This window comes from Alligator mississippiensis, chromosome 2, assembly GCF_030867095.1.
Source record: "Alligator mississippiensis isolate rAllMis1 chromosome 2, rAllMis1, whole genome shotgun sequence".
NCBI classification, from domain to species: Eukaryota; Metazoa; Chordata; order Crocodylia; family Alligatoridae; genus Alligator; species Alligator mississippiensis.
The window spans coordinates 19348287-19372532 of NC_081825.1; the positions used below are offsets into that span (position 1 = coordinate 19348287).

At 45.9% G+C, this 24246-nt stretch overlaps 1 protein-coding gene across 2 annotated transcripts in view; it reads left to right on the top strand.

Annotated features, from left to right (window-relative positions):
* Positions 1 to 13628, top strand: part of NAT8L (N-acetyltransferase 8 like) — a 58990-nt gene extending 45362 nt beyond the window's left edge. For both annotated transcript variants that reach the window (XM_059721494.1, XM_006271919.3), the window contains one exon: positions 2137 to 13628. In XM_059721494.1, coding sequence (XP_059577477.1) covers positions 2137 to 2504 — 368 coding nt within the window. In that variant the 3' untranslated portion in view covers positions 2505 to 13628. The remainder of the gene's footprint in view (positions 1 to 2136) is intronic.
* The last annotated feature ends 10618 nt before the right edge of the window (positions 13629 to 24246 follow it).

Sequence of the window (24246 nt, forward strand, 5' to 3'; positions counted from 1 at the left end):
GAGTTTTTCACTGCTAAGAGAAATGGCTACCTGTCTGTATAGGTACTCGTTTGGCTCTCATCAGTGTAATATCCAAGCCTCCTCATTAAGGTGTCTCGTCTTTCTATTAACAAGTATATCTCTGTAAGCGTTAGAGTGGACCTACAGTCTAAGAGGGGAGCAGTAATACAAAAGAAGTGCAAAGGAGGGAGCCAAAATGAGTCAGCCGGAGGCAGTGCCTTCTGCTGTCCTTTTTTAAGGAAGTTTCTTGAGAGTTGGAGGGATACGTATGGGAGTCTGAGACCTTGCTGTGCTGTTTCCAGATGTCTTCTGTGGCTTGGTTACAGTAGTGCTTACATGAACAGTTAGTTTTCCAGAACTGTAATTGCAGCACTCGGCTCACCTCTTTGCATTTCTGACAGCCTGTTAACGTACTGCAGTGGGTTGTGCTCTTACTGCAGTACAGTTAGCTGCAGAAATGCTTTGCTTGCTGAATTTCTTAGGAAAGCTTTTACTAGGTGAAGAAGGATATTCTTTAATTGCTTCTTAGAGAACCTGTGCTTTTTGATGATGATTTGCCCTTACGCAGCTTATTTCTTCCAAATGGATTCCAAAGGCTTTTACAGACTATTAGGGCACTTTTACATGTGCTCCGGGGGGTGGCACTTTTTAACAGCACTTATTAAAGTGCCGCAGCGTCTCATGTATCAGTGTCCCTGTGCTTCGAAATGGCAGCAGGGGTGCTTGAACTAAAGCTCATCGAATGAGCTTTAGTTCAAGTGCTCCTGACACACAAGACACGGAGGCTGGCTGGACCACAGTAATTACCATGCTGCAGCAGACTCATTAATCAACTCTGCTCTGACACACTGTAATTACAGCGCACTGGAGCAGCCTCTGCGCTTGTGTATAGGCACCCTTAGGTGCAGCTTCTCAGGATTTTCTCACCATTGGGTGCATGTACATATTCATTAATGCTCTTGTGTAGCTGCACATTAAATTTAGTACCCCTAATGTGAAGTAATAACTAAATGCACATCAGGCTGCCCTAATGCACAGTAGTGAAAGCACATGCTTTTTTAGTGACGCGTAATGCACAGTCGCTTAATAATACTGCGGATTAGAACAGTTTTTGCTGTGACACTCTAATGCACAGTAAAATAGGCTACTGTGCATTTAAAACGCACTTGTAGACATGCCCACTGATACAGGACTGTCTCTGGGGCAGAACATGGTCAGCAGTGCCCAAGTTAGACCTGGAGCAGGAAATAACAGTCCAGATCCCCCAGTGCAGACTCGACGTGTCTAGTAGGATCTTTAATGGCCACTTGAAGTCAACACCCCGTGCTGTGGGATTAAGAGGATGGGCAAGATTTACAGTAGAATTGGGGCATTCAGATTTTCACCAGAAAACCTTACCACCACCTTGGTTGTTCCGAGCCACTCCACGTGTCTCCTGGCTAGGGTAATTTGGGATTCAGTGCCTAGCTGTCCCTGCACCTAAGTCCCCAGAGGGCCTGAGCCCAGTAGGCATTGTCAGAGTATGTCTAGGATCAACTGAGACATAGCATGAACAATTCAGCACTCATTGCCTCTTTCGTTCAAAACTTTGTTGAAGTAGTGGCAACCTTTTATAGTAACCTAATGATTGGAGCCCTTTCCCAGCATGTGGGAACCCTGATTTCTAGGCCCTCCTTGACCTGAGGTGGTTCAACCCACATTTTTTCCCCTCTCTGTCCTATCCTATGTGATTTCAGTAAGCAACCTGATAAGTAGGAAAAAAATTCTCCTGATAATTATTCATGATAGGTTAGAGTTAAATTACTTTAGTCACCTGATACTGATGCACTGTGTCTAATAGTCTCTGTAATTTTGGTCTTGGGAGGTCTTGCATTTCATATCGGAACAACTTAGCACAATTTCTCTGGGAACGCTTTCTGTAGCAACCTTCAGAAGCATGTGGGGCAGATTTACAAAGGTATTAAGGCACTTAATGACGCTGTCTACTGGGATTCCTCAAAGAACTTAAGAAAGTTAAGATCTAATTTCCACTGATATCGATACCTTTGTAAATGGGCCTTGTATTGGCATAAGCAGAGGCTTATGCGAAGGTGTGACTGCATTCTCCAGCCTCACCAGCTCCTTTGTCTCCTGCAGGCTCCTGCTTCTGGGTGGCCGTGCTGGATGGAAACGTGGTTGGAATTGTGGCTGCGAGAGGCAACGAGGAAGACAACACGCTGGAGCTGCGCCGCATGTCTGTAGACTCCAAATACCGCGGCAAAGGGATTGCCAAAGCCCTGGGCCGCAAAGTGCTGGAGTTTGCCATGCTCAACAACTACTCTTCTGTCGTACTGGGAACCACGGCTGTGAAGGTGGCAGCCCACAAGCTGTATGAGTCCTTGGGGTTCAAACACGTGGGCATCGTTGAACACTACACCCTTCCTGGGATGACACATTCCTTACTAGAGAGAGTGTTTTTCCAGCTTCGCTACCACCGCTACCGCCTGCAGCTGCGTGAAGAATAAAAACAAAACCGCAAAAATATTTTCCTCCTCCCCCCTCCAAAACAAAACCGACCTTGTGGTTTTATTTTTTTTTTTTTGTCACTTTTTTTTTTTGCCAGTTTTGTTCATTTTGTTCCCTCATTTCATTTTTAATTTGCTTTGTACAGCTTGATTGTACAAAATAAGGATCCTTCCTCGCATGCTGTAGGGTGGTGGTGCTGATGCTGGAAGTACTGCTCTCCTAATGCATACCCTGTTCATGACCTGGCAGGTCAGAGTGAACCTACAGCCTATTGTTCCAATCCTACCCAGGTACCTACATAAAGCACAGAAACTTAAATACATAACCGTACCCCTGGTCTGGTGTACAGTTTTTGGTTTTTGTGGGTTTTTTTTTTCTTTTCCAATATAAGATAACGTAGTGATGGCATTCATGCTAGTGCAGAAATATTACTTGAATGCATTTCTGAGTATTTCACGCACCAGTACGTAGAATAGGTATTCATCTTCCCGTAAATTATCAGTTAATAGTTTTCAAAGAAAATGTGAAAAATAAAACAACCCGCTTGCTACAATGCATGAAGAGGAAGTGTGTGCACGCACTCAAACACATGGCACTGCCAACAAGGCACTGGTGTTGCACTTTTTTGGATGTGCCTCATGCTGCCAAATGTCTGAAAGAACCTTGGTGCATCCAATAACCATGACTTTTTCTCCATTCTCATTCTCCTTCCTAAGCCAGCAAACAGACTTGACCCATCTGAACTCTGAGCCCCATTGTAACATATTATGAAGTAAGATCAAACCTAAATATCTCCTGCGCTGTTCTATATCCGTGCATCACCTGCAGTCCTGGGCCAGACTTCCGCATGTGCATTGGAGTTTCTCTTTGCTGCCTTCTGGTTTATTTTTTTTTTTATTTTTTTTTTTAAATTAATGTTTTGTTTTGTTTTATTTTTTAGTTTTGGCTTTTGCTGAATGGTGTCATTGAAGCATAATGGAGGCTGCAGTTCCTATGGCAACACATTTGCACATTAATGTGCCCACCAATTCTGAACACTTCAGAAAAGCAATGTGCGACAGATAATTGCATTTTGGGAACATGGGGTGGGGGGGACACATACATATTATCTTAACCAGCTGCTTGTTCGATAAACATAGATGGCCTCACTGCAGCCTTCCATAAAAAATAATTAGCTGCTTTAATGATGTCACATTTGTGAATTGTACAATGCAAAAAGCAATGCAAAGCAGATTTGGCATGTGTCTGTACCTAGTATGTATGTACAGTGCCTGCCAACAAATGAATAACCAAGACTACAGCTTCTTCTAGCCTGAAATATCAATTTTTATAACTTATTTAAACAAATAGCAACTTTGCATGAATTGTCTCGGCGGGGGTTGGGGGGGGGGGACGCAGTAGGTTATTTCTAAAATGTGTTATCAGAAATATACAGATCATTTCTGGCTGCACTTAACTCGGGGGTGGATGGAAGGTTTCAGCTATCTTATTCAATTTAAAGGGAAACCCCCTTTCACTTAGTTCCTGGAAAAAATGTTACCGTTCTATGAAGTATAATGCGCATGGAAAAAATGTATCACGATGAAATCAACAAGGGAGAGACCTATGTTAATCACGCTTGTACTTAGAAATACAATAGAAGCATCTAGGTGGAAAGGAGAGTTTCAGGGAGGAGGGGAGTGTTAATGCAGGAGCAAATGTTATTTTCCAAACAGATTTTGGAATCCAATGAATGGGGAATCATAGAAAATGAAAGTAGGAGCACTTAAACAGCTTGACAGGCGGAAGATGAGACGCATGTAAGTAATACTGTAGTGTTGAAACCAAAAAAACCCCCTCTCCCTTTGTTTCCAGCTGAGAGTGTTTCCAGCACTGAGATTTACCAGCGTGAAGGCCTGGAGGACAGTCGCTTGTGACCGGCTGGCACTGCTCCATGCCATACCGTCACAATTCTGCCTGTACAGGGGCGCCCGGGAAAGTTGAGACAGATCAACCAGAAGTGTGCAAGTGTTTTCCTTGACTCCTGAATGAGAGCATCCATGCGCTCTGCGGCGCGTCGGAGGCTGGATCGGGTGAGAATTAGCAGTGCGCTGGCCGCCCCATGCTCACTCCCTGTCTGGGCGCTGTTCAGCGGCAGCAAGTGGAAGGCAGCTGACTTGACTTTAAAAGTGGAGCAAGCTGCCGGACTCAGTGCAATGAATGGGCCTGCATGGGGCATAGCCAGCACCTTGCAAATTGTCACTCAGCCTTACGTGGCAGTAATTTCATCACGTAGATAAGCCCCTGTGCATGCTGACTGCACACTGTTGGCTTGTTTGCCTTCACTTGTCCGCGCGTCACCATGTAAACAGGCCCTCCTCCTACCAGAGTGAGTGTCTTTGAGAACTCTGATTTACCAGCAGCATCTCTGCAGGTCTCCTTTCAGCAGGGGAAAAAGCCTGTACTTGCTTAGCAAACGTTAATGAGAGGAGGAGGGCAGTCTTCCTGGGAGAGCAATTGCGGAGCTGCTGAAAGGATGTGGGCTCCAATCTCCAGAGCCCAGCCCTTTCACCTGAGCTGGAAGGGAGGAAAAAAGAAATCGCAGCCTCCTTCTCCCATGCAATCCCAGAACAAGAAGTGAGGTCAAGGCAATAAATGCAGGCACAGCCTTATCAGAGCAATCTGAAAAAATATTCTGTTGATCAGTTCACCCTCTCAGTGCTGGATTGCTGCCTGTCTCAGTCTCTACCATGCACAAAGCAGCAGTGTCCTGTGATATATTGGCCCAGCAATAAAGGGAGAAAATTGAGAATGGAGGGCACTCTTTCAAGAAACCATGAGTAATGAACAATATTTCTTTGTGGGCACTATATTTTTTAAAGTCTTTCTATGCTGAACATTTCTCCAGAAGCCAAAATATATACTGTTGGTAGGGGTTTTTGTATAGTGTACAGAAATTGGCATAATATTTTCTTGCTGCTTCAAGTGATTTATTAGGTGGAGTAAAATCGACACATACAAAGTGTTAGCAAAAGTGAAAGAAAAGAACAAAACAGTTTGTGCCTTTTTAGTTTATTTTTTCTGTTGCTGTATAGTTGCTGCACTAAACCTTTTCCAGAAAATAAAAATAACTAATCTCTTAACAAAGGGGGAAATACATGAAGCTGAAACCAAGCGCTTAATTTTTTTATTGGGGTATTTAATTAAAAGAATGTTGCTGGTTTTATTTGATACTTGTGCCTTTGTAGTATGCCTCATTCATACCGATGAGATAAGCCAAAACAGGTACAAAAACCATTATATCCCAGAGCCAGACGCACTGGTATGTCACCACCACTTCCAAAGCTGGTTAAAATGTAACCGATGGGTTAGGACTGCATCTCTGATCATGACACCTTGGGAGCTGCATAAAAGAGGGGTGTTGCTATAACATGCAGCTTGCAAAGTGCTATGGTATCTCTATACTTCTAAGTGCATGGGGGGGCATAGCAATCAAGATGCTGCCACTCAGACATTTGTTGCTGTGTGAATTTGTCTTTACTGCCTTTGTGATTTCTCTCCTGCTCTGTGACAAGTGTGCTTGGAAAATTCAGTTTGGTCATCATACCAGGAACCCCAGCTGCCTGTCTTTTTCCTCAAGTGTAATCTCCTAAAGGAAGGACATACTGTTAAATTTTTTCATCTTTTTTTTTCCTCAGTGGTGACAGCAGATGAGTTAGAGCTCTACTAACCTGAGCTTCGTCCTAGGCTATCGTGGTTGGACATCTCCCACTTGTACTAGCTCCAGTGAGAATACTGATGTAGACCAGGCTCAGGCATTTTTACTGCTGTTGGCTGGATTTGCTGAGAGTTGGATTAGACGCTTCCATGGCTAAAAAATACCTGAGCCTCCTGCTGCTTCTTAGTTGTTGGATTTGTTCTGGTGGGAAATTTTGCAAAGCCTGTTTATGTTGGTACAGGCTTGAAGGTGGATCATCCTTGGTTGTTCTGTAGAACATGCTTGTCCTTCCTGTGAGGGAGCCCAGGCTCAAGCTGCGCTGTCTTCTAGTCTGGCTATGCTGCAGGCTGCAAGATCACGTAGAGAAACCCAGCTAAGTTTAAATGAGCGGACTAGGAGCACTCTAGCCTGGCTGGTGCAGAGTTCAGCCCAGCACTCATGGTGGGGCAGTTTAGCCCCCATAGAGCCGGGTGTTGCCGTGGCCAGATTGGTTCTGCTCTCAGTACTGGTTCATTCATAACTAGCTTGGGCATCTCCGCACTGCATTGCAGTCTGCAGTGTAGGCAATTCCTGAGTCTGTGTAGGCAGGGCAAGCTGAAGGGTTTTTCCATTTTGTCCATCCATCGCCTCTATTTTACCTATGTACATAGCTCTGCAAAAGGCTTCCACATGTCCTCTCTCTGCACAAGTCCTGGAACTCCTCCGATGTGCAACTTCCCAGCAGCGACAGGACCCAGCTTTGCTGTCTATCTGTCCTTTGCTGCTTCTGGACCTCCTGCTGCTTCTGGACAGAGACTGCTGAAAGGACCACGCAAGTCCCGGCAGCAGGTACTTCAGCACTGGCACAGAAGTGCATGGAGGGCAGTACGAAGAGCTCAGGGACACTCCATTTGAAGGCGACGAGCAGAAGAGCTGCTAGAGGATCTTCCCAGCGGTCCTCTGCAGCTCTGGTAGGAAGGCCAAATATGTATGAAATAAGGAACGATGTTAAAGATGAACTGAGCCATTCTCTCTGTCTGTTGCCATTCCCTGTGCTGAGTTTGGGGCTTTGGGTGGCACCGAGGGACTGGCAGTTGCGTGACCCTGTACACAAGTTCCAGACTGCCAGCCCCATGTGGGAATGCTGGGATTCTTGTGACAAGAGTTGGGATTTTCATTTGTAATTTGGTTAATTGGATGGCTGGTGGAACTACATCCAGCTGAGCTGGAGCTGTGTGGTTTGACTGGCAGGAGACCTTTCAGCTACAGGACTGGCATCTGCAAACAAATGAGTCCTCCCTAGTCCCTACCCACATCTGCCCTGGCAGCTTCCTAGCTAATACGTTCTATGTCCATGCTTCTTTTTCACTGATTTGTTGGTCTTTAAAATAGAGTTTCCCTGCCTGAGCCCTTATCTTGCAGCGAGCTCCACTTAGGTGAATACCTGGATGGAGCTGACTGGGATCAGTGCTGCGGCACCCCCTGCCCTGCTCCCCAACAGAGCCAGGGCCTCTGATCTTTTCTTCCAGGTTTTTAAGAGGAAACAGGAAACATTTCAGTTATGAGTCAAGGCTCAACCTTGTTCATGGCCCAGGTCTCCCTGGGCACCACCTGTACTGTCCTCTGTGAAGCTAGTAAGAGTTGTGTGCGCACATCTGTGAGAACCAGGTCCTTGGGGCCTGCTGATGCCACCATGCACCTTTGATCAGTTATCCCAGGTTTTAGGTTGGCTCTGTAGTGCTCTTGGCCTTGCTTAGTAATGCTCAATGGCTAAAGCAGTTAGGAACAGGGTTTCAGACTTTAGTGAGGCCTCTTGAACTAGTGGTTGCCACAAATTCATGCCTTGGTTTCTCTGATGAAGTGCTCTGCACCTGCAGACAGCTTAGAAATGGCAGCTGTAATTCACCTCCACTTTGAAGTGCGCTCCACAGTGCTGTGCCATTGGCATGTTCCAAACACTGCATGGAGAGAAATGGCACTGGGCTTTGCTTGGGTCCTGTTGCTACAGGGTGTGGACAATATGTTTCAGTACCTCTTTAGCACTTCCCAGGTCTCTACCTGCATGCAAGACTGTGATCCCTTCTGGGTGCAGTCCTACATATGGTGTCAGTAGAGGAAGCTCCACCTGACTTAAAGAATGCCAACATTGTGACTATCTTCAAGAAAGGGGACAAGTCGGTGTGTGGGAACTACCAAGGCATTGCCTTCCTCTCTGTTGCCCGGAAAAGTCTTAGTCCCATCCTTCTGAATCTCCTCCTCTGCCTTGCCGAAGATGTCCTTCCAGAATCCCAGCGTGGCTTTAAACCATCATGGGTACCACCAACATGATTTTTGTTGCACAACAGATCCAGGAGAAGTGTAGAGAGCAACACCAAGAGGTGCTTATGGCATTCATTGGCCTAACCAAGGCCTTCGACTCCATCAATTGTGAAACCTTATGGAAGTTGCTGGATAGGTTTGGTTGTCTGTTGACGTTCATCAGTGTCCTCAGGCTACTCCATGATGGGATGACCACCACAGTCCTCTGCAGTGGATCAGAGATGGACCAATTTACCATTTGTACTGGTGTCAAGCAGGGCTGTCATCACCTCAACCTTTTTCTCCATCTATCTTGCTGCAATTTTGAATCTCATCCATGACTGCCTTCCTCCCAGAATTGGGGTGGAGTATCAAATGGACAGTCAGCTTTCCAGCCTGCAGTGCCTCCGCAGCAAAATGAAAGTGGCATCACCGACCTTCAGTATGTTGACGACTGTGTTATCCTCGCACACGCTGCGGCCAATCTGCACTCCACCCTTGACCTTTTTTTAGGTGCCTGCCATAGCCTGGGACTCTCCCTTACTATTAGGAAGACCAAGGTGCTCCATCAGCCTGCCCCAGCACAAGCTTCCCCCCCTCTCCCCACAAATTACCATTGGTGGAGAACCCCTGGAAAGCGCCAAGCATTTCCTATACCTTGGCAGCCACCTCTCCCAGTCAGTCTTGATGTAGAAATCAAATCTAGGATTTGCTGTGCCAGCATATCCTTTGGAAAGCTGCTTTGCCATGTCTTTGCTCACTGAGATCTACAGATAGAAGCTAAGAACCTGGTCTGCAATGCAGTGATAATCCCTATGCTCCTATGGGTGTGAGATGTGGGTGACATATCGGAGCCACTTTAAGCACCTGGAATGGTTCCACCAACGCTGCCTCAGGAAGAGCCTTCAATTTGATGGGAAGACCTCTGCTCAAATGCCAGCATCCTCTTTGCACCTAATATAACCAGCAGTGAGGCAAAGATCAAGAAACAACAATTCTGCTGAGCTGGCCACAGTGCGGATGCCGACACTCGTCTCCCAAAGCAAGTCCTCTTCTCTCAACTCAGCCATGGTAAGAGGACCCGCAGAGGACAGAGGAAGAATTACAAGGACACCCTGAAAGCATAACTTAAGAAGGGTGGCATCAGCCTTACAAACTGGAAGTGCTGGCTGGTAACGGGTCTCAATGGCACTGCACCATACATCGAAGCCGAGAAATGGTAGAGGAAGAAGCAAAGTGCACAATATCTTGGCCAACAGCTGTGCCCTCCAGCCACCCCCCAAAGCACCACCTGTCATATCTGTGGAAAAACTTGCAGAGCACGGATTGGACTCTTCAGCCATCTTAAAATGCACCAATAATTTCCCCCAACTCCCGCAGCAGACATCATCCTCGTATCGAGGGACAGCCGAAGAATGTGTTTCAATACCTCTTTAGCACTTCCCAGGTTTCTACCTGCACACAAGACTGTGAGCCCATCTGGGTGCAGTCCTATGTACAGTGTCAGTAGGTTTGACACTGTCTCCTTTCTGTACATCTGTGATATGAAACTTGTTTTAACTGGGAATAAATTTTCCTTCCAAGAATCAAGTTTGTGAATAATCTGCAGAGCCTCCTCAATTGACTTTTTTAAAATTGCTAATTGGAAAATACACGTCAGTTGATTACTTAAAGATGCATGGTTTTAAAATAAGTATGTGTGTAACAACCTGGAATTCAGTGTAGAATAATAGAAAATGAGGGCTCAGGAGCTCATCTAGCTCAAAGCCGCACCATCCCCAACTAGATCATTCCAGCCAGGGCTTCAAGCTAGACTTTAAAAATCTCCCACCTCTCTGGGTTACCCTGTTCCAGTGCTTCACCACCCTCTTGGTTGGGATGTTTTTCCTAATATCTAAACTTCCCTTGCTGCAACTTGAGGCCATTGCTCCTTGTTCTGTCTTCTGCCATCACTGAGAACAGTGTAGCCGAACCTTGTCCAGAGCCGAATGGTTTTTGATTGGTAGTTTGTACAGGTACAGGATGAAGCTGTTTTTAAGAAGCACTTGTTTGAAACAAAAACATGAATGTACCAAAATGTGAAATGTAAAATATTGTAATGACAGTTGATGCACCTGGGATCTGAAAGGGTAACAGCATTGACTTTATTTGTGCTAAACTCTACATAAAAACAGTGTGCGAACTGTACTGCATCAGTGTCAATTTGCTGCAAAAATACTGTATACTTGAATCCAAAGTACAACATATAGCTAATTCGTGTGAAACTAGTCCAATATTCCTTGAAAGGAGCAACAGACAAACTGCCCTTCATGTCTGTGCTGCTTTACTATCTGTAAAGTGGGGGAAATCAGGTTTCCTTTGGTAAAGTTCTTTGAGATCTAGAGCGATTCAACATGTATGTGAGGGGCAGGGATCTTATAGGGCGCTCATGAGGTCCAAGCCTATCCTGGGAAGAAAATTTTCCTGTTGACTTCAGTGGGAGTGGAAGATGCTCAGAAGGCAAGATCAGGCCTTTACAACTTTGGGGGTTTTCAAGAGGAGGTTAGACGAGTATCTAGCTGGGGTCATCTAGACCTAGCACTCTTTCCTGCTTATGCAGGGGGTCGGACTCAATGATCTATTGAGGTCCCTTCCGACCCTAACATCTATGAATCTATGAACCTCTTCATACTGCCGCTGTGGCAGTGACAGAGTTGCCATCGATGTCAGTGCGAGAAGCATCAGGCCCCATCTGATCGAGAACAATATTGTCCAGGAAAGTCGGTTGCTGAGAGGTCTCAGCAAAATAAAGACTTAACAAAAAATGATAACGCTCCTTACTGTTGCCCTTCGCACCACTGAGCCTAATCAGTGCATGATCTCTTCTGCCTTTGATTTGCCCAGAGCTTATGGCTGAAATGCAGATGAATAGATAACAAACCCTCACTGCAAGGGTTTTAGAATTGCTAAATACACAAGGGCAAGTGCCAGCTCCAGTTACCTCTGAATTAACAATCTACTTTTAAATTTGCTGTGAGCCTGATTTCCACTAGAGCCTGGGATAATGTTGCTGGTATGCACTGTTTAAAGTCTAATAAAGGCATTCCAGTTCCAAGCTAACTGGAGTCTGTGGTCGCATACACTTTGCCACCTAAAGAAAAATGAATGGATGTGTCCTATTAAGTAAGCTTACAAGTGCAAAAGGCTGAAATCCCCCCCTTTTTTGCCCTCAAGCTATATCCACTTGGAACCTTGTGCAGAGAAATCGATGCCCTTGTCCTTGTAACCAAAGGGTTTTTACCTCACCCCAGTAAGAGGATGTGCACGTAGAGATTATTTTCCTAGCTTGTGCCATGGAAAGACTGTTGCCTGAATGAGCTTTCTAAGCATCTTTCACCGAAACAAAAGTAAGTGCGAGTGCAATGTACACAATGCAGAGTTGAGTTGCAATAGGCTGTTTGTCACTTAAAACAGTAAGCTAGAAGTCAGTATTTGGAGTGTGTGAATTTACTGTTCAGTGTTTGCTTTGTTTTACCTGATGGTTGGTTTTCAGGGGAGGAAAGAAGTTCTTGTGAATTGTAAAAGATGGGAAGTCACTGAAAGCAACAGTGTAACGAATACATGATGCTGCTGTACATTACTTTATAAGCAATGCGTTTGAATGTGTAAGCAGCTACTGCTGTGTGAGCTTATCCAATTTACAGCTAACATTGTTTCCAATTTCCTTTAGTCCAAAGCCAAGTTTAATCATTTGACTTGTGCTGTGTATATTTCTTTTATTTTACAGTTGGGGTCTAACAAGAGCATCCCCTGCTTTATGTGTTGTACTTATGATTGTGCTGGGCAATTAGCTTTAAGCAGTTTGATGTGCGCTTGCATTATTTTATTAAGGCAAAAGCCTCCTTGAGCCTAACGCTGTTAAGATGAAATCACTTCTTTGTAGTGTTGACCAGGTCGTGTGGTATGCGTTTGCAAAGACTGAAATGAATGGGGCTATAGCTCTTAGCAGACCTGCTAGTGTCTGAGCCAGTGCTCTGTGTACAAGTTATGGGCTACAAGACTTAACCTGTACCTAAGTGGAAATTCAGATTCATTGTGCATCGTCACAATTGTACAAGACTGGTGGGAAATGAGTCTTGTGCTTTCTGTGCTCAGCTTGGTAGGTACTATGGGGCTGGACTAGGTGACTCGTATGTACTGTACTTTGTAATGGGAAGCAGCTGCAGGTCCTCAAAGAAATAGTCTCCTATGAACATACCTTAAAACAGCAATAATAACCACTGCAGAGAAAATGAGTATGTCTGGTAGGCAGGAGGAGGGTGGGGAAAGAACTCATGAAAATATGGTTATGACCCTGCTGGCAATCATCATGTGCTGCTATTGTTAACCGGGGAACAGAATTAGTACTATAATGGGCCATTGGGTCTATGTGACTTGGGTTCAGATTTGAAGTGAGCTTGTTGATGCACCCACTTGAAGCCTCTTTAAATCTCCAAAGTTCATATACAGGGCATTATCTTTGTAGTAAAATGCTATAGAACAAGTTACAGCAAGTCAGGACGGCCCATCCAGCAGATAGACGAGAGCACTCTCGAAGTAGCATGGAAGTAACCATCTGGTTCTGCAACCTCGTAATGCAGTGTAAACTATGGCTGACTCGGCAATAGCAGAAAATAGGATACATGACTGTACTTTTCCTCTGGCAGCAAACAATTGGCACTCTTGGAAACATTTGAAAACTGTCCGCATGTATTGATACAGACCAGTTACCACAGCACGTCAGGACATGCTATATATGCAAGTTACTCCTCCATACATTTAGGCATTTGAGTTCCAACCTATAAACTGCTAGTCTCAGTGTAGTGACCACTACTCAACTTCCGTTAGCAGAATACTGAAACACTACGTCCAGTCAGCTCTTAAATAAATGCAGTGTGTCTGCAGGAAGAGTCCAGGGAGGTACTGTAAATGAATGACTTGTAGGTACTTAAGTTCTGTTCCTGATGGCCGCTGTAACTGTGAAAATTAACCAGACCTGCTGTGATAAATTTGGTTATATAAGGTTTATTTGGTTAATTTTTTATAAGTGAAAACTGAAAAGATGAAAGAGAATTGTAATATGAAAGTAACTGCTGTAAATAATGTATGAATGAATAAAATCTAAAACTTATGTCAGATTTTTCCTAAACTGCATTGCAGTCACATTACTGCCTCTCTCCCTGGAGCATGTGCGGAGGGCGGGGGGGCTCAGAAACTCCTTGGCGGTGGTTAGCCCTGGGTGCATTGGTGCCAGAGCTGTCATTGCTCTTCCTCTTGGCAGATGGGAAGGATTTTAACACATGTCCTGCATGCCTCGGTTCATCCTCCCCATGCAGTTATGGCTTGCTGATTAATGCACTCACGTGCAGAAGGGCAAGTATTCCTGGAGATGTGTACTAAATACAGAGCTGCAGCCAGGCCTTCCGCTCACACAAGATTACAGCCTGCCAGCACAGGCAGTGTGTGTGACAGGACTAGCTCTGAATTGCATATAATAAGCAGGAAGTGCTGCTTCCTCCGCTCTTGCACACTCCCATGGAAACTGTCCATGGGAGAAACTGAAAGAGTTGACCCATCCCAATGGGAAGCCAGTTTATTGTGCCCCACACACCAGAGTCACTAGGAGAGAACATCTCTCTGGCCAGCCACAGTGCTCGAGTCTCTGGCCCCTGGCTCTGTAAATGTATTTGCCTTTGCACTCCTGCTGCCTTGGTAAAATGGGCTGATTACAACAACTATCAGTGAGGAATTGCTCTGCACAGCACTGAAATGAAATCCCTGCTTAACGGCTACAGCCTGAATCACCGAATTGCAGGAAGCTTGTCACTGAGCCTATATGGATGAGCAGATTGTTGGAGACGTGCAGTGATGACTGTTGTGATTGAAGATAGCATCTGGCCCTTGGTTTTCCTTGCATTATTCTGCCACTTGAGTGGAGACTGTCACTTGAAGGATGAGCATGTATTTATAGCACCACAGCGGTCACAGTCTCAGTAGGACCAGTTTAGATTTCCTGCAGTTTGAATGAATCCTGATGTGTAAATCCATTGCACAGCACTAGCTTTGCCTGTAGAGCAGGGGTTTATTTTTTGTTTCTGATACCAGCTCTTTTAAACAAAACTCCCCAAGACCTTGGAACTCTTAAGGTAGCAGAAGATATTTTATCCATTTGGGCAGCTGCTCCAAGGCTCTGTGCTACTTGCCTTGAAAAATCAGCTGGTAACTGGGTTGGCGGGCCAGGGGGAGCCTCGGGGAGCCTGATCCTTGTGACAGTGCAGTGCAGCTCCAGCCCCTTCCCCACCATCCACCCTGAGATGTGCATGCACCTGCCACCAGCAACAAGTCAGTCCAGAGCTCTGTGGACCTCAATACAGCTGCTTGCAGTCTCCTGGCTGCCTGCCACAGCCAGCCCAGGCTCTGGGCATGCCCCTGCCACCTGCCATGGAGCTTGTGCTGCTCACAGCAGGCAGTGGGGTGGCCACAAGCAGCTGTCCCAGAGTCCACGGAGCCCCAGCCCGGCTCATTGCTGGCAACAGATGCACATGCACTTTGAGACAGATGGTGGGGAAAGGGCTGGGGATGCACAAGCAGGATTGGGCCCTTCACAGCTCCACCACCCACCCCAAAGCATGCATACCAAGCAAAATGTCAGGGATTGCCTAGCCTGATTTAGACTCTAAATAAGTCTAATCAACCCTGCCACAGCACAGACCTAACACCCTAACCTGCCACAGATAAAGCCAACGTCCCACTTCTGTGTCTTGTCAATATATGCTCAAGAGGTCCGAGAGGTCCCTTCACTACAGAGGAAGCACCCATCTGACCATGGGGTAAAAATCCTTTCTGACCCCACATCTGACGATCAGTCTGACCCTGAGCAGACGGGAAAGATGCTCTAGCCAAGAACCTCTTGCTTTGGCCCCAGCAGGAGCATTAACACACCCCAGTCAGTCTCCAGCCTTGGCTGGAGCCAACACCCAATGCCTCTGAGAAGGCTTAAAAACACCATGACACATATAGCAAAAAGGGGGGAGGGGAAGGGGGGCAGAGGGCCACCAGCAAAGCCCAGAAGTGTGGAAAATACGCATGGTAAAACAGGCATACCTATGCCTTGCTCATTCCTGACCCATGGCTGTCCAACCCTTTCTTGCATACCTCCAGTGAAGGAGAATCCACAATGTCCCCAGGCAGTGCATCCCAGTGCCTCTCTGTTCTAACTGTGGTTTCCCATATATCCAAACTAAATTTACTATGCTGAAACTTCAAGCTATTGGTCCACATCCTCTTTCCTGTAGTAAGAGATTAAAGATGATTTCCCTCTGCTTTATAGTGGCCCTTCAGCTATTTGAAGACTGCAGTCATGTCCTCCCTTAAGTACCTTTTCTGCAAGCTGAACATTCCTGGCTTCTTCAGCCTTTCCTCATATGACTTGCTTTTCAAGCTCTTGATCAGCTTTGTTGCCTGCCTCTGGACCCTTTCTAAGTTATCCATGTCATTTTTAAAATGCAGCGCCCAGAACTGCACACAGTAGATGAGGCCTAGCCAGTCCCGAGTAGCGAGGCACTATCACCTCTTGTGTCTTGCACCGAATGTTTCTATTGATGCTGCCCAAAGTGCATTTGTCTTTTGTGCTGCTGTGTCATACTGCAGTCTCATAGTGAGTCAGTGGCCTACCAAGACTCTCAAGTACTTTTCCATAGAGCTGCCAGCCAAGCAGGTAGCACTCATTTTATATTTGTGTCCTTGATTATTCCTTCTGAGGTGTAGCACCTTGCTTTTGTCCGCACCAAACAGCACTCTGTTAGCTCCAGCCCAGTTTTCCAATATGCTGAGCTCCTCCTGAATTGCACTTGTACCCTCCAGTATTTTCACCATCCTTCCCAGCTTCATGTCAGCTGCAAACTTGCTCATGAAGCTTTCTATATCAGCATCCAAATTATTAATAAACCCACTTAACAGACACCTGTGGGCCTCCACTTGAAACCTCCTGCCACTATGACATGTACCTGTTAATAATTACCCTTTGCTTATGGTTATTGAGCCAGTTATCTATCCACCTTGTAGTAGTTTTAGCTAGTCCAGTGATACCTTTTCACACCAGGACCCATTAGCAAAATTACTAGCTTGTCATGACCCACAGCCCCCTGGCCCCAACCAACACAGTGCCTCTCTCTTTCTCTGCAGTATCCTGCCCTCCCGCCCTCTCCAGCTCCTGGGGCTGCTCTCACAATGCTACATGCTCACCAGCATTGCAGCCTGCACAGGGAAACCACACAATTCCCTGGGACCTCCCAGCGGCCCTTTACAATGTTCTTGTGACCCACTTCTGGGTTGCGACCCACAGGTTGAGAAACACTGATCTAGTTGACATCTCTCCAATCTGTTTATAAGGAGGTCATGTGGGACCAAGACAAAAGCCTTGCTGAAGTCCAAATACGCTATATCCACAGCATGCTCTTCATCCGCCCAAGTAGTTGCTTTGTCAAAAAAAGGAGAGCAGATTTGTTGGACGTGATTTGTTTTCATAAATCCATGCTGGCAGCTTGTGAGCAACCTTTCCGCTTCGGGTGCTTGTAAATGGCCTCCCTTAAGTATGCTCCAGTAACTTCCCAGGTATCGAAGTGAGGCTAACTGATCTGTGGTCCCCTCCTTTTTTTGTCTTTTTTAAATGGGGGACACTACATTGGCCCTTTTCCAGTTCTCTGGTACCTGGTCCACCTCCCATTAATTCATGAAGATCATTGCCAGCGGCTCCAAGATCTCTGCCCAGTTCCTTCAGGGTCTGATGAGGGATGAAGCTCATCTGTCACTGCTAATTTGCATTCATTCAGATCCAACAAAACACTCTGATGGTCTCTTTGGTTGTCTCCTTCCCCAGTTTGCCCCCTTCCTTATCCAGATAATCCCTATTAGGTGTCTGGCTGCAGCTTAATTTTTTTTCTGAGGACTGAGGCAAAGTAGCTGTTGAGTAGCTCCACCTTTGCATCTTCGATAGCAGTACCCCTGGCTTGTTAACAGAGGACCCCAAGCTTCCTTGGTCCTTCTTTTCTGGCCAACATGCCCGTAGGATCTCTTCTTGTTGTCCTGCATCTTTGCCAGGTGCAGCTTGTTCTTTAGCTTTGCCTTCCAATGACAAAGTGGTTTAATACGATGACTTGAGGGCTAGATCCACAGTCGCACCTTGTGTTGCAGTGACTAAGCCCTCCGCCCTGAGTTAGGCAACCAGAGGAAGGGGCAGGGGCTAAATCGAGGCCCCCATGGTGAGGGACAGTGCCGCAGAGGCAGGAGCAGGCATAAGGTGAGTGGGGCCCCAGCCGGGTGGGACTTACCTGCTGGGGAGGCATGCCCCCAAATAATTTTTTCTCCTTCTGCCTCGATCTGCCCCTCCCTTCCTCACCTGCAGGGGGTGGGGGTGGAAGTGTGGCGGCGGTGCACGGTAGATCTTGGGTTGCTTTTGGAGACCACTGGGCTATAAGGATAGCAGCAAGAGCAAGCCTGGCTCTGGCCCCAGGATGAAGCCATTTCCTTGGGGTGGGTGGACCTTAGACTTAGCCTAGACAGCAACTCGCCGGGCTAGTCAGACATTTAACCTCAGATGGGCATTTGATAAAAACAAATAGCATAGCCTGGAGTCTCAATCTCCTCTGCTCCCAGACAGCGCCCTGTCCACTGGCCTGCAGAGTCCGACTCCCTCGCGCTTGCTGTCCTGCCCCATGAATCTTATATTTGTGGTTGCCCAGTAGCTCGGCTGCTTCAGCAGGAGGGGTGGAGAGCATCGTCTAACTAGACCATGCTACAGCCTGGCACTAGGGCATTGGTGGAGCACCTAAAACCCAGCTCTCCTACTGAGGGGGAAACTTCTAGGCTGGTATACGCAAGGTGGGCACCACAGCTGCTGGCCATGTTTTTGGGGAAGGTGACCACAGCTGCTGCACTGCTGAGTGAGCTCAGTGTTGCCAGTGTGAATCCGACACCCTGACAGAGCAGGCCTCTGGCAACTAGGGGTGCTGCCCAGCCTCCTATTTCAATCATGGCAGAGCATAGATTGGAGTTCAGCTCCTCTGCTGTCCAAAAGGGCAGGTCTAATGACGTTTGCTTCCTAATGAGGTTTGTGGCTACTGCAGCAGGATTATTTCTGGATCTCTCCCCAGAAGAGAGGCACTCAGAGAGCATTTAAGTCCCATTTAACTGACCAATCTGGAACTGACCCATAAACCCTTCTCGCCTTGCTAGCAGCCTGCTCTGCTTCTGAACAAAACCCCCTAAGTGTCCCCCCGCAATGCAGGGGGCTCATAGGCCATTAACGTGGGGCTAAAAAGTCCATTGTAAAGCAGGTGGTGTAGGGATTAGGCACAGCAATAATTGGCACATCACTGCCTCAGGACCTGGGCCTCAGGGCCATGGGACAGAGTTTTAAGCCTGGCTTGAATGCCAAGTGCACAGCCAAACCTCTGACCTAGGCTTCCTCAGTGCGAGAGAATAGCAGGGGCTACTGAAATAACTCCTAAACAAATTCATGGCACGCACAGTGATAATGGGTGGCAGGACTGTGGTTCCTGCCAAAGGAGATAAATGATCCTCAGCACCTGTCATCACCTCCAAAGACTTGCAACATAAAGTGATGCTCCAGGGCATGCCATGAGTCCACACTTGTACAAAGACCAGCGCACAGACCCCAGCTGAACACAACTGCTTCATGATGACATCCTGCCCTCCAGACCCCGCTGGCAGCTCACTTGCATGGGGGTGGTGTATGACCAGAAAAACTATTAAATGCTATAAACCAACACTGAGGGCTGGATGTCAAGCTTTCCTGGAGTTACTCAACACTGCAGATGCCTTGGAGCAGAGTGTGCTGATTCATGCCGGGAGCATTGCACAGCCCACATGAGGGAATGAGGACTACAATTTGTCTAGACACACATTTTCCACGTCCAGGTATAGAATGGATTTTGCACAGACAAGGCCACTGTTCGTTATACTGGTGTGTGTGAGTGACCAGTCAGGCAGACTGGGTAATTGTGGGGGGGGGGGCTCCAAGCACTCACAGGTCAGAGGTTGCCTCATAAATGAGTGGTATGCACTGGTCATGGCCATGATACCCCCGGTCCCCTTATAAGTCAGTGACGTCAGCTTCTGAACAAGCCCCCTTGTCTTGTACACTACATGGCCCACATATGGATATCCATCCTCTATACCGTGAAAGGTGTTGTGAGCTATAAATCCTCACAGTAGCTACTGCCTGTTTGCTGGATCTGTGTCCCTTTCCACCTGCTGCTCTTCTCATATGGGGGGAATGGGTTCAGATATGGGACCTGGAGACACTGGAACCAGCTCCCTGAGCAGAGGCTGCCACTGGGGCTGGTGGGTAGGATGGGTGAGAGGCTGCCTGCTACTGTGTGGCTTTCCCCAGCATCTCATGATTATTGCAGCAGTGTCCACTCCCTTCAGTGCAGGAAGATCATCCTTCGGCTCCCAGCAGGCCTAATGGAACTAACCTGGGTCCAGAACTGCTGGCAGTAAAAAGGAGGAGCAAGAGGAGTACGGCCTCCCATGCTCTTGCCCAGTAGCCTCTTGGTTAGAGCACTGAACCAGCAAACATGGGGCGCCTATACATGTGCATCAAGGCTGCTCCAATGCACCATAATTAAAGCACATCAGAGCAGGCTTGATTAATCGAGTCTGCTGGAGTGTGGTAATTACTGCACTCCAGCATCACGTGTATCATTGTCCCCACAGTGAAAACTGGAGGCATAGGTGCTTTAACTAAAGTTCATTTGATAAGCTTTAGCTAAAGTCCCCCCTGCCACCATTTTTCAGTGCGGGGATGTTGATACACATGATGCTCCAGGCACTTTAATTAGAGAGGTTCTCAGAGATGATCTAATTAAAGTGCACCCCACCCCACCCCACCTCCTGAAGCATGTATATAAATGCTCCTTGTTTCTAAGCTCTCCTAACTCAGAGGGGGTTTGAACATGCTTCCCACCCAGGCCCCTCTCCAGCCCCCACTCTGGAACCTAAGGGCATTTATACACATACATTTGTCTGCTCCAATGCACCAGAGATCCAGTGCACTGGAGCAGACTTGATTAATCAAGACTTTATTATATACCAATTTGGCATATAAAGCAATGGGCTCCTGCCCAACGGGTTCACTTGGGAATGTTCAACAGTTCCTGAGAAAGGCGGGCTGCCAAACTGCAAACAAGCCCTGCTTCACCAGCAAATATTTCTCTATAGAATCATAGAAAATTAGGTTTGGAAGGGACCTCAGGAGGTCATCTAGTCCAACCGCCTGCTCAAAGCAGGACCGTCCCCAACTAGATCATCCCAGCCAAAGCTTTGTCAAGCTCGGCCTAAAAACCCTCCAAGGATGGAGCTTCCACCATTTCCCTGGGTAACCTTTAAATCATTACTTCCAAAGAAAAAGGCAATGTCTTGCCTTGCTCACAAACAATCTGTTGGTGCTGATGATTCAGTGGTTAGATCCTGCAGTAGGAAAGATTCAATTCCCTGCAGATCACACGTTTGGATAACAGTCTTCTCCAACCCAACACTGCCTTGACTGTCAGCACATGGGTTCTACCAGGGAGAAGAGGAGGAGTACATAAATCCCAGTCCAGATCCTTCTTTCCTGAGATACTTTCTTAAACAGTAAAGAGGAGAAACAAGCACTACTTCATGTACCAGTCCCTACAGGAGGAATACAAGAAGGAAGAAAAGTTAAATCTGATATTCTAGATTCTTCACCTTCATGTGTCCCAAGTCTCACTTTATCTGGCAAAAACCTTGAGTAACAGCTGTAGAAATGCAAGTAAAGAATGTATCTTCACTAAAACTTGGACAATTGTTGCAAATGCTAAATTTGCTGTTCACTTATACTGAGAGACCTGAACTTCCTAGGCAGAGACAGACACATAATGTGCGTGCTTGTACTTACACACACACACACACCCTTCCCACTGTACTCATTGAGAAAATGACCTCAAATGCAGATGCTCCTTTTGCTTTTCTTAGCTGGGAGTGTAGTATACAGCTGCAAAGAGAAATCTATGTGTTATGCCAGACCAAATCCTTGCAGTCCTTTATTTCAACCAAAATCTGTGAAAGTTACATGTGTAAAGGAAGTTGGTGGGTCAGATCCTCCAGGGAAAGCAATGACATGGGTGTTCACCAGCACGTCCCTGGCGCAATGAGAAATGCATGTACACAAAAATGAAACACCATATGTTGAAAGTTTTTTCATGTGTCCACTATTTGATCTTCTCACTTGAGCTCCACAGGAGCTCTAACTCATGGCTATCACCTGCATCCTATTTCACTTGATCTAAAATAATTTCTGCAATTGCTGCAGTGTTAATTTATCACAAGTTTGAAGTTTTCTCACTGTTGCTATATTTGAATATTTTATCCCTGCAGTGTAAGTCTTAGATCTGTCAGATGATACCTACTGTTTTCTTGAGCAAACACTTCCTCTGGGCACTGGAAGGAACATCTTAACCTCAACTTCTGCTTCAGTTCCTCTTATGCATTGTTCCAAAATAAAAATTTGGGAGATTCTGGATCACCTATAAGGCTCTGTTGCTGTGCAACCAGATATTGCTGCGCAATGACTTGTGTAAAGATGCCTCTCTCTTAGACATGGCCACTGCTATTGATGTTCCAATGTTAATACAAAAGCAATACTTACATACACCCTATTTCAAATGCATGCTGATTGCATGTGCACCCAGTTTTAGACCTCGTAGACCTCAGGAATAAGCAATGTTGCAGCTTCTCTGGTACTTGTCTATTAGACGAAGCCACCTAAGTATGCTGCATGCCTACACTTACTCCTGCTTTGTAGATGTAGCCACTCAGGGGTAGGTCCAGGGCAGTTGCACCCCACTTCTTTGATTCCTGCTTCACCCAAAAATTTAAAACCAACTGCCTGCCTGTGGCAGCAGCATTTCTGTTCAGGCAACAGTGAGACCATCAACTTACTTCATGGCTCATTAAAATCTCCCAAGTCCTTCTAAACTCTTCATTCTGCAGGTGTTAACAGCCCCCTCTCCTTTTTTAATGGCCTTGATGGTCCACTAATCAAGCTAGCTTTTCTTCTGCAATTCTGCTCCTTATAATACAGCTCCTATTTTGCAGCCCTTCAGACTGCTTTTAACTCATTCCAATCAAGTTATATTTATTTTTGCTTCGATCTTCAACTAAATAATACAGCTTTAGGCCACTAGCATACTAGTAAAGTTTCTAGTTTCTTTTTACCAGGAAAAATATTTTGTACTGTGTTACTACACCATCTGCACCACCCTTTTCAAAATCCTAGATTCACCCATGTGTCCCTTTCTTCTTCAAAGCTTCAGTGATGGCACAGGTTAAGAAATAAATTTTCTCTTCTCTTTAGGGATTTTTGATTTCTTAGGACTTTGCCCAGGTCAGCAAAACACAGCTCTGATGCAATATTGCCCAATATTTTTGAAAATCTTAATAATAATTACCAAAAAGCCAAGGAATATCTGGCCCTATAGAAGAATTGACTAATAAAAACCCCACATGTTCCTATGAGACATGCAAAATGAGTGCAGTATATGATAAAAACAATTCTTCATCTATTGTTCACTTAAGTAAAATTAATTAAGGCACTTCAGCATGCTAATAAACTGAAAAAATATTCATTGAGAAGACTTGTTCTTCATAAGGCCCTTGTGTTAAGGAATTAATTATGTCACCAAAGCCTCTACACAGATTTTCTGCATATGTAGAGAAATCTTAAAGGAGAACTAGACATAAACTTAATCTGAAAAAATTCTACATTTCAAATGTGGACCATCTTTAGGAAATGTGGACAGTCTTTAGGAAAGGAACTGTGTCCTGTGAATTTAAGATGCCCATAGGGAAATATATACAGAATCTGTCAGCTTGTAAGGTGAAATCTATATTTTGCCTTCCCTATAAAGTGCTGAAAGGAATCCAGATACTCCAGCAGCTGGATACTCTTTCGAAAGTCCCCACAAGACAATGTCTCAGCCTTGGAGTAGTTCATTTTACAGTTGCTGGGTCTTTTCATTGCTTCATGTACCCACTGCTCATCTCAGGATGGCAGATAATAGCTTCTATAGCCTCTAGGTACACAGAGTTTGGCCATTTCAATTAGAGAGTTTGTAAATGTATTGTAGCATTGATCAACATTGGTTTCTGATGGATCTTCTAGGTGGTTTGCTCTCTGGTTGATCAGCTTTTGTTGTTTCTGCCAATCCACCTTCCAAAAGTCCCATCTTGGAGCTGGTCTGGCTACTGCACTGAACAATAGCAAAAAGGAGAGCTGGCTTACTACTACAGAAGGCATGGATATAACCCACTTGAGCAGACAAGCATGGCACATCATTAACTGCCTTACAGGCAAAGGCACCAAAACCGGCATTGCCCTGTGTCAGCAAACTCCATCATGAAAACACTGCGCAACAACAGCAAGTACCGTAGCCCAAGCAAGCAACACACAGCAATGATCAGACACCTGACTCATGGACAAAACCACCCACCATCTCTGACAGTGAGTTCAACACAGCTATTAAAACTGTGGACCAGATAAAATATTTCCAATATTCGTTACCAAGCTCAGAACCACAATGAAAAGATGGCTTTAGAAATTCATGTATAAATGTCTAGAAAGTAACACATTTCCAAAAATCTGGAGAAAAGCTAACAACATTGCTATCCTGAAACCCAATAAAACACCAGAAGATCCTACCAGC